The 12,339-nt window shown below is 42.1% G+C and overlaps 1 protein-coding gene across 4 annotated transcripts in view; it reads right to left on the bottom strand.

The window, feature by feature from the left end:
• The window catches only part of SPIRE1 (spire type actin nucleation factor 1), a 208,234-nt gene that overhangs the window by 29,716 nt on the left and 166,179 nt on the right, over positions 1–12,339 (bottom strand). For all 4 annotated transcript variants that reach the window (XM_017498461.2, XM_017498460.2, XM_017498459.2 and 1 more), the window contains one exon: positions 10,723–10,895. In XM_017498461.2, coding sequence (XP_017353950.1) covers positions 10,723–10,895 — 173 coding nt within the window. The remainder of the gene's footprint in view (positions 1–10,722; positions 10,896–12,339) is intronic.

The raw sequence follows: 12,339 nt of genomic DNA, 5'->3' as shown, positions 1-12,339 counted from the left end.
TCAGGAAGGGGTCCAGTTTCTGCTTTCTGCACATGGCTAGCCAGTTTTCCCAACACCATTTATTAAACAGGGAATCCTTTCCCCATTGCTTGTTTTCGTCAGATTGTCAAAGATTGGATGGTTGTAGATATGTCGCGTTGCCTACGAGGCCTCTGTTCCGTTCCATTGGTCTATATCTCTGTTTTGGTACCAGTACCATGCCGTTTTGATTACTGTAGCCTTGTACTATAGTTTGAAGTCCGGTAGTGTGATGCCTCCTGCTTTGCTTTTTTGCTTAGAATTGACTTGGCTATGCAGGCTCTCTTTTGGATCTATATGTCAAGTTTAAGGTGTTTTTTTCCAGTTCCGTGAAGGTCATTGGTAGCTTGATGGGGATAGCGTTGAATCTGTAAATTACTTTGGGCAGTATGGCCATTTCCACGATATTGATTCTTCCTAACCATGAACATGGAATGTTTCTTCACCTGTTTGTGTCCTCTCTTATTTTGTTGGGCAGTGGTTTGTAGTTCTCCTTGAAGAGATCTTTTACATCCTTTGTTAGTTGTATTCCCAGGTATTTTACTCTCTTTGTAGCAATTGTGAATGGCAGTTTGTTCTTGATGTGGCTCTCTTTAAGTCTGTTATTGGTGTATAGGAATGCCTGTGATTTCTGCACATTGATTTTGTATCCTGAGACTTTGCTGAAGTTGCTTATCAGTCTCAGGAGATTTGGGGCTGAGATGATGGGGTCTTCTAGATATACAATCATGTCATCTGAAAATACAGACAATTTGACTTCCTCCTTTCCTATTTGAATACCCTTTATTTCTTTTTCTTGCCTGAGTGCTCTGGCTAGACCTTTCAATACTATATTGAATAGGAGTGGTGAGAGAGGGCATCCTTGTCTAGTGCCAGATTTCAAAAGGAATGCTTCCAGTTTTTGCCCATTCAGTATCATATTGACTGCAGATTTGTCGTAAATAGCTTTTATTGATTTGAGATATGTTCCTTTGATACTTAGTTTATTGAGAGTTTTTAGCATACAGAGCTGTTGAATTTTGTTGAAGGCCTTCTCTGCATCAATTATCATGTGGTCTCTGTCTTTGGTTCTGTTTATGTGGTAAATTATGTTTATAGACCTGCGTATGTTGAACCAGTCTAGCATCCCCAGGATGAAGCCTACGTGATCATGGTGGATAACCTTTTTGATGTGCTGTTGCAATCGGTTTGCCAGTATTTTACTGAAGATTTTTCCATCTATGTTCATCATGGATATTGGCCTGAAGTTTTCTTTTCTTGTTGAGTCACTGCCGAGTTTTGGTATGAGGATGATGTTGGTCTCATAAAATGATCTGGGAAGGATTTCCTCTTTTTGGATTGTTTGGTATAGTTTCAGAAGGAATGGTACCAGCTCCTCTTTGTATGTCTGGTAGAATTCGGCTGTGAATCCACCTGGACCTGGGCTTTTGTTGGGTGGTAGGCTCTTAATTGCTGCCTCAACTTCAGACCTTGTTATTGGTCTATTCAGGGTTTCGGCTTCTTCCTGGTTTAGGCTTGGAAGGATGCAAGTGTCCAGGAATTTATCCATTTCTTCCAGGTTTACTAGTTTATGTGCATAGAGTTGTTTGTAATAATCTGATGATGGTTTGCATTTCTGTGGAATATGTGCTGATATCCCCCTTATTTTTAATTGCATCAATTTGGTTATTCTCTCTCCTTTTTATTTATCTGGCTAGTGGTCTGTCTATTTTGTTGATCTTTTCGAAAAACCAGCTCCTGGATTTATTGATTTTTTGAAGGGTTTTTTTGTATCTCTATCTCCTTCAGTTCTGCTCTGATCTTACTTATTTCTTGTCTTCTGCTAGGTTTTGAGTTTTTTTGGTCTTGCTCCTCTAGCTCTTTCAATTTTGATGATGGGGGTCAACTGTAGATCTCTTCTTGCTTCTCATGTGGGCATTTATTGCTATATATTTTCCTATAGATGCTGCTTTAAATGTGTCCCAGAGATTCTGGTATGTTGTGTCTTTGTTCTCATTGGTTTCGAAGAACATCTTTGTTTCTGCCTTCATTTCATTGTTTATCCAGTCAAGATTCAAGAGCCAGTTGTTCAATTTCCTTGAAGTTGTGTGGTTCTGAGTTAGTTTCTGAATTCTGAGTTCTAACTTGATTGCACTGTGGTCTGAGAGACTGTTCGTTATGACTGCCGTTCCTTTGCATTTGCTGAGGAGTGATTTACTTCCAATTATGTGGTCGATTTTAGGGTAGGCGTGATGTGGTACTGAGAAGAATGTATATTCTGTGGATTTGGGGTGGACAGTTCTGTAAATGTCTATTAGGTTTGCTTGGTCCAGGTCTGAGTTCAAGTCCTGGATATCCTTGTTAATTTTCTGCCTCATTGATCTGTCTAATATTGACAGTGGAGTGTTAAAGTCTCCCACTATTATTGTGTGGGAGTCTAAGTCCCTTTGTAAGTCACTAAGAACTTGCCTTATGTATCTGGGTGCTCCTGTATTGGGTGCATATATATTTAGGATCATTAGCTCTTCTTGTTGCATTGATCCTTTCACCATTATGTAATGTCCTTCCTTGCCTCTTTTGATTTTTGTTGGTTTAAAGTCTATTTTATCAGAGATGAGAATTGCAACTCCTGCTTTTTTGCTCTCCATTTGCCTGGTAAATCTTCTTCCATCCCTTTATTTTGAGCCTTTGTGTATCCTTGCATGTGAGATGGGTTTTGGCTTTTTATCCAATTTGCCAGTCTGTGTCTTTTGATTGGGGCATTTAGCCCATTTACATTTAGGGTTAATATTGTTATGTGTGAATTTGATACTGCCATTTTGGTGCTAGCTGGCTGTTTTGCCCATTAGTTGATGCAGTTTCTTCATTGTGTTGATGCTCGTTACCATTTGGTATGTTTTTGGAGTGGCTGGTACTGGTTGTTCCTTTCTATGTTTAGTGCCTCTTTCAGGAACTCTTGTAAAGCAGGCCTGGTGGTGATGATATCTCTGAGTACTTGCATGTTCCCAAAGGATTTTATTTTTCCTTCACTTATGAAGCTTAGTTTGGCTGGATAGGAGATTCTGGGTTGAAAGTTCTTTTCTTTAAGCATGTTGAATATTGGCCCCCAGTCTCTTCTGGCTTGTAGGGTTTCTGCTGAGAGATCTGCTGTGAGTCTGATGGGCTTCCCTTTGTGGGTAACCTGACCTTTCTCTCTGGCTGCCCTTAGCATTTTCTCCTTCATTTCAGCCCTGGTGAATCTGAAGATTATATGCCTTGGTGTTGCTCTTCTTGAGGAATATCTTTGTGGGGTTCTCTGTATTTCCTGGACTTGAATGTTTGCCTACCTTGCCAGGTTGGGGAAGTTTTCCTGGATAATATCCTGAAGCGTATTTTCCAGCTTGGATTCATTCTCTCTGTCACATTCAGGTACACCTATCAAATATAGATTAGGTCTTTTCACATAGTCCCATATTTCTTAGAGACTTTGTTCATTCCTTTTTACCCCTTTTTCTCTAATCTTGGCTTCTCGTTTTATTTTATTGAGTTGATCTTCAACCTCTGATATCCTTTCTTCTGCTTGGTCAATTCAGCTATTAAAACTTGTGCATGCTTCACGAAGTTCTCGTGTTGTTTTTCAGCTCCGTCAGTTCACTTATATTTCTCTCTAAGCTGTCCATTCTCGTTAGCATTTCGTCAAATATTTTTTCAAAGTTCTTAGTTTCTTTGCATTAGGTTAGAACATGTTCTTTTAGCTCACAGAAGTTTCTTATTACCCACCATCTGAAGTCTGTTTCTGTCAATTCATTAGACTCAGTCTCTATCCAGCCTTGTTCCCTTGCTGGTGAGGAGTTGTGATCCCTTGTAGGAGAGGTGTTCTGATTTCGGGTGTTTTCATCCTTTTTGTGCTGGTTTCTTCCTATCTTTGTGTATTTATCCACCTGTCGTCTTTGTAGTTGTTGACTTTCAGATTGGGTCTCTGAGTCGATGTTCAGTTTGTTGATGAAGTTATTTCTTTCTTAGTTTTCCTTCTAACAGTCAGGACCCTCTGCTGTAGGACTGCTGAGGTCCACTCCAGGCCCTGCTTGCCTGGGGATCAGCTGCAGCAGCTGCAGAACAGTAAGGGTTGCTGCCAGTTTCTTCTGCTATCTTTGTCCCTGAAGGATACCTGCCTGATGTCAGTCTGAGCTCTCCTTTATGAGGTGACTCTTTGGATATACGGGGGTGTCAGGGAGATGCTTGAGGAGATAGTATGTCCTTTATAGAAGCTCAAGTGCTGAGCTGTGAGCTCCGTTGTTCATTCAGAGTTGCTGGGCAGGTACGTTTAAGTCTGCTGCAGTGAACTCATAAACCCCCCTCCCTTTTTTTCCCCCCAGGTGCTCTGTCCGGGGGAGTTAGGGATTTATTTATGAGTTTCTGTTGTGCTGCTGGCTTTTTTCAGGGCTGCCCTGCCCAGCAAGGAGGCAGCCTCCTGACTGTCTGCCCACAGAGGCTTTGCTGAGCTGCTGTGGGCTCCGCCCAGCTGCCAGGTGAATTTCCCTGCAGTTCTGTTTATATGGGTGTAGTTAGAACTGCCTCGGTAATGGTGGCCCACCTCAGTAACGGCGGAGTGCCTCTGTAATGGCGGGTGCCCCTCCCCCACAGAGCTGGAATGTCCTGGGTTCAGCTGTGCTTGCTGTGAAACTCAATCCAGAGCGTTTCAGATTGCTGTTTTACTGTGGGGGTGGGACCAGCCGAGCCTGATTACCTGGCTCCGTGCCTCAGAGCCTTTTCTTTTTTTTGTCTCCCAGGTGTTCCAGTCGCCTGTTGAAAAGGCTCCAGGATCTGTGTGATTTCCCGTGTGGTGACCCACTGCACCGGCTGAAACAGCTGTGCTGAGATTCGTGGCGATTTTTTGCCCAGGAATCTCCTGGCCTGGCTCCCTGTTTCAGTCCTCTTTTCTGTCAGTTGAATGGGCGGCTCTTTATTCCCCCAGCTCCAATCGCCAGCTAAAATGGTGCCCGGACCCGTGTATTTTGTATGGAGAACCACCGCACCAGGCCGGCCAAAACAGCCATGCCAGTCAAAACAGCTGTGCTGCCGACCCGTGGGGCTCCTCTGCCTGGGAATCTCCTGGTCTGTGGGCAATAAAAATCTGTCTGGAAATGTGGCGTCCACTCACCCTCCACACTTTCGCTGGGAGCTGAAATCCTGAGCTGCTCCTAATCAGCCATCTTGGATCCGTCTCAAGGAGTTTTTTTTTAAATAGTTGAGTTTGTAATTGATAACGTAAATAACATCATTCTGATTTCATAAGAGTATTTGATCTACAATAATATATTAACTGATTACAAAGAAATTCAGAACTAAATAAGGGTTAAACAGTAAACTGTTCTATGTGATAATCTGGGCCCACATTTTAAGTTAAACCTCAAAGACAGCAATAGGTAGTAGGGAACTTCTGGTGGACAATGTCATCAAATAAAAACCCTGCAGGGGAGCACAGGTGATATCCTGCAATGGTAGAAGGCATCTCTTAAAAAAATAGAGTCTCTATGGAAAAGAAGATTAAATAAGATCATGTATACATAATTTACCATATAGTAGGTATTTTGGTGGCTAGAAAGCATTTCTTAAAATGGAAAAAAAAAGTCATTGCAAGAATGAATCCTGATAAATTAACAGGTAAGATTTACATACACGTGACAGCATTTCCTGTATCAGGAGTGATTAAAGTGTTTAGTTTGCAGTTGGAAGCGTCACTGCTTTCCCTTCAAGGGGAATTTCTGGTCTTGGTTGTTTTCGGTACAGAGGGTGGGCAAAGAGGCCCATGCAGGCCAGGTGTGGTGGCTCATGCCTGTAATCCCAGCACTTGGGGAGGCCAAGGCGGGTGGATCACAAGGTCAAGAGATCGAGCCCATCCTGGCTAACATGGTGAAACCCTGTCTCTACTAAAAATACTAAAGTTAGCTGGGTGTGGTGGCGGGCACATGTAATCCCAGTGACTCAGGAGGTGAATGCAGGACAATTGCTTGAACCTGGGAGGTGGAAGTTGCCGTGAGCCAAGATCTTGCCACTGCACTCAGGCCTGGCGATAGAGCGAGATTCCATCACCAAAAAAAAAAAAAAGAGGCTCATGCAAAGGGCAGTAGAGACAGGTGGACTCCACTGGTGAGTTCAGTGTCAGCAGCTGAGTGCTGACTCAGCAGTGGGCCACTCCCTCTTGGAATGGAAAAGAAATTTCACATTGTTCTTTGAGGCCTTCAAGAGGCCCTGAAGGATGGGGGGGGTTGTAGGTGGGGAAGGCTCTAGTCCCCACCTCCATTTCTAGCTGATTGACACTGTACTTCTGTATAAGTCTGGTGTGAAGAAAAAGTTTTGGCACTTAAAAACATGTTTGGCGCAGGTGCGGTGGCTCACACTTGTAATCCCAGCACTGGGAGGCCAAGGTGGGCAACTCACCTGAGGTCAGAAGTTCAAGCCAAGCCTGGCCAACATGGTGAAACCCTGTCTCTACTAAAAATACAACGATTAGCCAGGCGTGATGGCGGGCACCTGTAATCCCAGCTACTCAGGAGGCTGAAACAGGAGAATTGCTTGAACTCAGGAGGTGGAGTATGTAGTAAGCTGAGTAAGGTTGCGCCACTGCATTCCAGTCTTGGCTATGGAGTGAGGCTCTGTCTCAAGAAAAACCCCAAAAAACCATGTTTGGAAGCCAATCATTAAACTTGAGGAGGAGAGGGAAAATGGGCAAGTAGGTGATACAACTGAGAGGCAGGAAGCTAAAGAATGAAGTCAGCCTTTTTTGAGACTGTCCTTTATTTGTTCTCTGCTGTCTTCTACAGCCCTGAGTCTTGACTTGATCTTTGCTCATGGTGCAACGCCAGCCAGGAATTCACTAGATAAGTCAGGAGAGTCACCAGATGCCAGAAGTGCACTTAGGAGCAGAGGTTTGAGTAAGACTGCACCTCTGCTCTCAAGAAGGCACAAGAGTCGTCACATAAGCCAATTCCTTCTAATAAATCTCTCTCTGACATAAAAAAAAAAAAAGAAGGCACAAGAGAAATACATCAACATGCTGTGGCACAGCCCGGCTCACATCCCACAACAAAATGGAAAGCCCTCTGCTGTCTTTTATACTCATTCTAAAACCTAAGTCCTACTACTCTTCCACATGGCTTCTCCAGTCTTTCCAGCCCCTGTGGTGTTTACTCACTGACTGAATTGACCTCCGCAGTCTCTGGACTTCTATAGCATCCAGTCACACTCTACATAGCGTAAGACAGTGTCTGGAAGACACTGTGCTCCGTAAACACTTAGAATGATTCTTAGGTATAGATATACTTTTTATATTCTATTTAAATTATAAACAATAGGAAAGCGATGACCATCATATTTTTGCCTCTACTTTTAGTAGTTACTGAAGGCTTTCAATAAATATTTGGCTGGAAAAAATGGAGTGGTATTGGAAAAAAAAAGTTGGTGAAAAGAATAGGAGAAGAGTTTTAAAATGCACTAAAAAGTGGGGAACAAAAAATTACTAAAAAATGTGAACGAAGAGCGCCCATGTAATATGATATGGGATGTATTTAACAGTCTTTGAATTTGCGGCCATTTGTAAGACAGTAAATATGACCAGAGGTAAGTCAATCTTAGTTTAGGAATAGACAGAATTCCTTGACATCTTTTCCAATTTCATGCTTCTGGGCAAAACTGTCATGTTTTGGAACTGGAAGAGACCTGGAGATCACAGAATCAGCTCCCCTCATCAGAAGGAAAATATGCTGATAGCTGACAATGAAGTGTCCATTCCAGCACCCAGTCCACATACCCTATGCAGTGCCACATGGAGAACTGTCTTTACTAATTCACACTGCAAGGAAACACAATTTGAGTTTCCAGGTGTTCATTTATGTCTACATAAATGTCAGTTCATTAACTGGCTTTACAACAGACCTTCTTCTGAGTTGTCTTTAACTAGCTGATAATCTGAAGTTAGCTAATGTTAATAGAGTGTTTAGACTAAACACAATTTACCTACCACTATTAAAAAGAACTACTGTCTTACCAATAGAAAGTTTATTAAAACTTTCATACAAATCCCAAACTTGAAACAGTTGACTAAAAATAAAGACTTCAGCTGGGCATGGTGGCTCATGCCTGTAATTCCTACACTTGGGAATGCTAAGGCAGGCAGATCTCTTGAGGTCAGATCAAGACCAGACTGACCAACATGGTGAAACCCCGCCTCTACTAAAAATACAAAAATTAGCCAGGCGTAGTGGCAGGCACCTGTAATCCCAGCTACTCGGGAGGCTGAGGCAAGAGAATCACTTGAACCGGGAGGTGGAGGTTGCAGTGAGCCGACATAGTGCCACTGCATTCCAGCCTAGCAACAGAGAGAAACTCCGTCTCAAAAAAAAAAAAAAAAAAAAAAAAAAAAAAAAAAAAAAAAAAAAGAAAGAAAAAAGAAAGTCTTCAGTTTATCTGCGTTTTCTAAATGTTAACATTTCAATACATTTAATGGCCTCTCTTTGGTTAACAATAAGAATAATGTGCCTAGCGAATCATCTCAAGACTTGAATTTGGGGCATTATCACTTCATTTTCAAAAAGAGTACCACAAGGAAGGTTACAGAGTCTGCAAATTTATTTGATCATGGCTTGCTGTGTAGTCTTGCCTCATGAGGTAATAAAAGAGGACTAGGAAAGGAAAGGACTTAAAAGTAGGTGGGGTGTAAGAAGGTGAGCTCCTGGCAGCTGCAAATTGGTGCCCCCCAACCGAACTCTCCGTGAAGGGACTGTGATCTGTGTAGCCACTAGTCACAGAAGCTCCTGGGACCCTGAGTGCCATAACTGAGAAACCGAGTTCTTCATTTATTTAATTTTAACATAACTTAAATTTAAATAGCCACAAGTGAAAGTGGCTCCCGAATTAGGCTCTGTCTAGATGATATCTGAGCTAGAGGCTTTTAAAATGTAAATCACTGTTCTTATAGGTTAATACGAATTTATCTAAATACTTGAGTGTCTACTGGGTGTTAGAAACTGGAGATATAAAGTAAATTCAGCATGGTTCCTCCTCTCAGGGAGCATGTACTCTGGTAGGAGAGAGAAATAAGTGAATAATTACATGACAGAATGTTAAGTGTTCCAGTGAAACAGAGGGATGAGTGGGTTATGATAGAATCGAGGAGAAGGGGTCCTGGCAGGCTAGTGGTGTCTGGGAGACTTCCTAAGACAAAGCAAGGCCATGCTGACTCTGACAAGGATGTGAGGGGCAGACCGCAGACAGGTCTAAGCACCAAGCTGAGCACCGATAAACTGTGCAGGAAAAGTGAACGACTGTGTGTGGCTGAGGCATAAATCAGACGCTGAGAAGGCATAACATCAGACCAGAGGTGTCTGCAGGCGTGTGATCAGGGGATGTGAATTTTATTCTGTAAGTGCCAGGGAGCCTTCTGAAGGTTTTAAGTGGGAGTTTCAAAGAGCAGTGAATGCAAGATGGAATTTGGGGAGTCAAGAAGAAAAGTCAGATAGACTGAAGCGACAGCAAGAGAGAGAGAGAGACTAACTGACTTTAGTAATACAAATATTTCTTCTTGTTACTAATGTTTGAAAAACGTTTAGTAGCAAAATTATTATTGGTATTGTTTGGAATGGGATGGAGATGGATGAGAGGAAAATTAAGGAATAATTCCTCAGATTCTACCTTGGATGAACATGGGTGGTATGGAGCCAGCAACTAGGAGAGCAAGCAGAAGATGAGAAGCTAGGGGTGTGTATGTCGCGTGCATGTGTATGTAGCTAGGGTGTGTGTGTTTTTGGTTTAGCAAGTGGGTGAGGGTGAAGGCGGGGAAGAAGAGAATTTCATTTTACCTAAGTTGATTTTGAGGAAGGGGCAGTGGAGACCCACAGGCAATGATGAATATAATACTGACACTGCAGATGGGGGCCTGAGATGGTATGGAAATCATTAGCATATAGGTGGATGTTGACATCAGGAAGGATATGAGATCTTTCCCCCTCCGCAAAGGGCGGTAGGTGGAGGATGAAACCTGGAGAATACTATTCGAATTTTCTTTTTTGGAATTTTGTCTGTTGGTATTACCATTGCAAGAAGAATAATCCTGAGTGTGTATATGTCTGTGTGCATTTTAGAGGAAGGAGGATCTATGCAAAATGTTTTTATTTTTTCCTTCCTCAAATAAACAGGAAGAGATTAAGGTAATATAAGTTGGAAAATTGTTGACTTGTTTTAAGCCCAATTAAAATTTAAGACTTTATTTATTTGAGACACAGTCTTACTCCATTGCCCAGACTGGACTGCACTGGTACAATCACAGCTCACTGCAGACTTGAACTCCTGGGCTCAAGGGATCCTCCTGACTCAGCCTCCCAAGTAGCTCAGACCAGAGGTATGTGCTACTGTACCTGTCTTGCTATGTTGCCCAGGCTGATCTCAAACTCCTGGGTTCAGCAATACTCCTGCCTTGGACTACCAAAGTGCTGGGATTATAGATGTGAGCCAGCATGTCCAACAAAAATTTTAGTGTTCTATAAACTACAGCCACTATATTGGTCTTTACTAATAGAAAGTAATCTACTGTTTAATTTCCTGCAAACCAAATTAATTTTAATCCTAGCTTTATTGGCTGAAAAATGGGAAGAGATGAAGCAACGACTGAAGCAAGATAATCAGTAAAGCGGGTCAGAGAGCATTAAGCACCGTCATCGTGGAGTCAAGCTGTGTGAACCAGGGCCTCACCTCAGACTCAGAGCTGTCCAGTTCGGCCAGAGTTGGGGCTTTGAGGAGCTTCTTCCGCTGTGCAGGCACCTGTTGATCGGTACTTAACCCATTTTCTTTTGTTTGTGATGTCAAACCTCCATTTACCACAGATGGCTCCACAAGATTCTTCGTAGTTTCAGGGGTAGTTACATCTGGTAAAAAAGCAAAAGCTTACCTTTTCTTGAGCCAAGAAAGGTTATCTGTGTTGGAGGCATACCAGGTAACAAAGTATTTCACACAAAAACAGAGTCTTGATTCAGTAACACCTTGCCTATGTATAGGAAGCTTTTTCTGGTTGGATATAACTATCAGATTCAATTAAAGGAAGCTTAAATGAATAATTACGTATTCATACTTGTAGATTAGAATTTAGAGTTAAAAGGAATCCTACAGATAACTGACTCTAACTTCTTTATTTTCAGATGAAGAAACTGAGGCTGAGAGAAGCTAGTTTACTTCACAGCCTCTGATGATCTAGTGATATATGGATGAAGACAGGACACACACAAAGCCTTACCAGACACACGGCTGTAAGAAAAAGTTTTGATTTAAAAATAAAAATAACTAATAATCTATATTCATATAAACAATTTAATGTGAATGCAAAGAATCTGGGATATATTTCCTCTGATGAATCTGATTTAAATTATTACGAGCTTAAATATGGATGGAAAGGCAATACAACAAATGACAGGCAATGAGGCAGTCTATAGTGTGGTGTGATGCAGACGGTTTGGATCTCTATTGCTAGTTGTTTAACTCAGAGTAAGCCACATAATGTCTCTTCATCTGTAAAATAAGAATAATAACAGATGCGGACTTGTGAGCATTAAACAGGTTATTAATTGCATATAAAATTCTGTGCCCAGTACAGGCAGTGAACAATAAACATTAGCAATTATTCATCTGATTTTGATCTCAGATGGATTTGGCCAGAGTGACACACCGTGGTGTTGTGCTACAGCTGATCCGTAAGTCTTTGTCAGTACTGACCCTGAAGGCCTGCTTGTAAGTACCAAAGCCTGGAATCCTCCAAAGCAAGTGGAACACGTATTTCAAATGAAGAGTTAAAAATGAGCTGAATTTAGTAACTATAAAATCGGAGTATTTAGAAGTGAAAAAGAGCAGTTACTGCATGCTGTAATTTAAAGACCAGCACATTCGACTGCTCTTTGCATGAGGACAGTCTGTGAGGCTGCTGTAGGTGGGGCAAAGGGCATGCGAAGTACTAAAGTGAAAAAGAGTAAGTGATGCCCTTTTAGAGGGGAAAGCAATGTAACTGAGGTTACTATAAAACACGAGAATGTGGCCCAGCATGGTGGCTCATGCCTATAATCCCAGCACTTTGGGAGGCCCAGGGAGGAGTATCACTTGAGGTCAGGAGTTGGAGACCAGCCTGATCAACATGGTGAAACCCCATCTCCACTACAAATTACTAGGCATGGTGGTGGATGCCTGTAATCCCAGTTACTCGGGAGGCTGAGGCAGGAGAATCAAAGTGAGACTGTCTCAAAAAAAAGAACAACAACAAAAAAACCCCAAGAATGTTTGTTTACAGTAGGATATTTTCCCCCTCAACAAGTGATATTTACACAC

This window comes from Cebus imitator, unplaced genomic scaffold (genome assembly GCF_001604975.1).
Source record: "Cebus imitator isolate Cc_AM_T3 unplaced genomic scaffold, Cebus_imitator-1.0 Scaffold242, whole genome shotgun sequence".
Taxonomy (NCBI): Eukaryota; Metazoa; Chordata; class Mammalia; order Primates; family Cebidae; genus Cebus; species Cebus imitator.
This window is presented reverse-complemented; position numbering and strand designations above follow the sequence as displayed.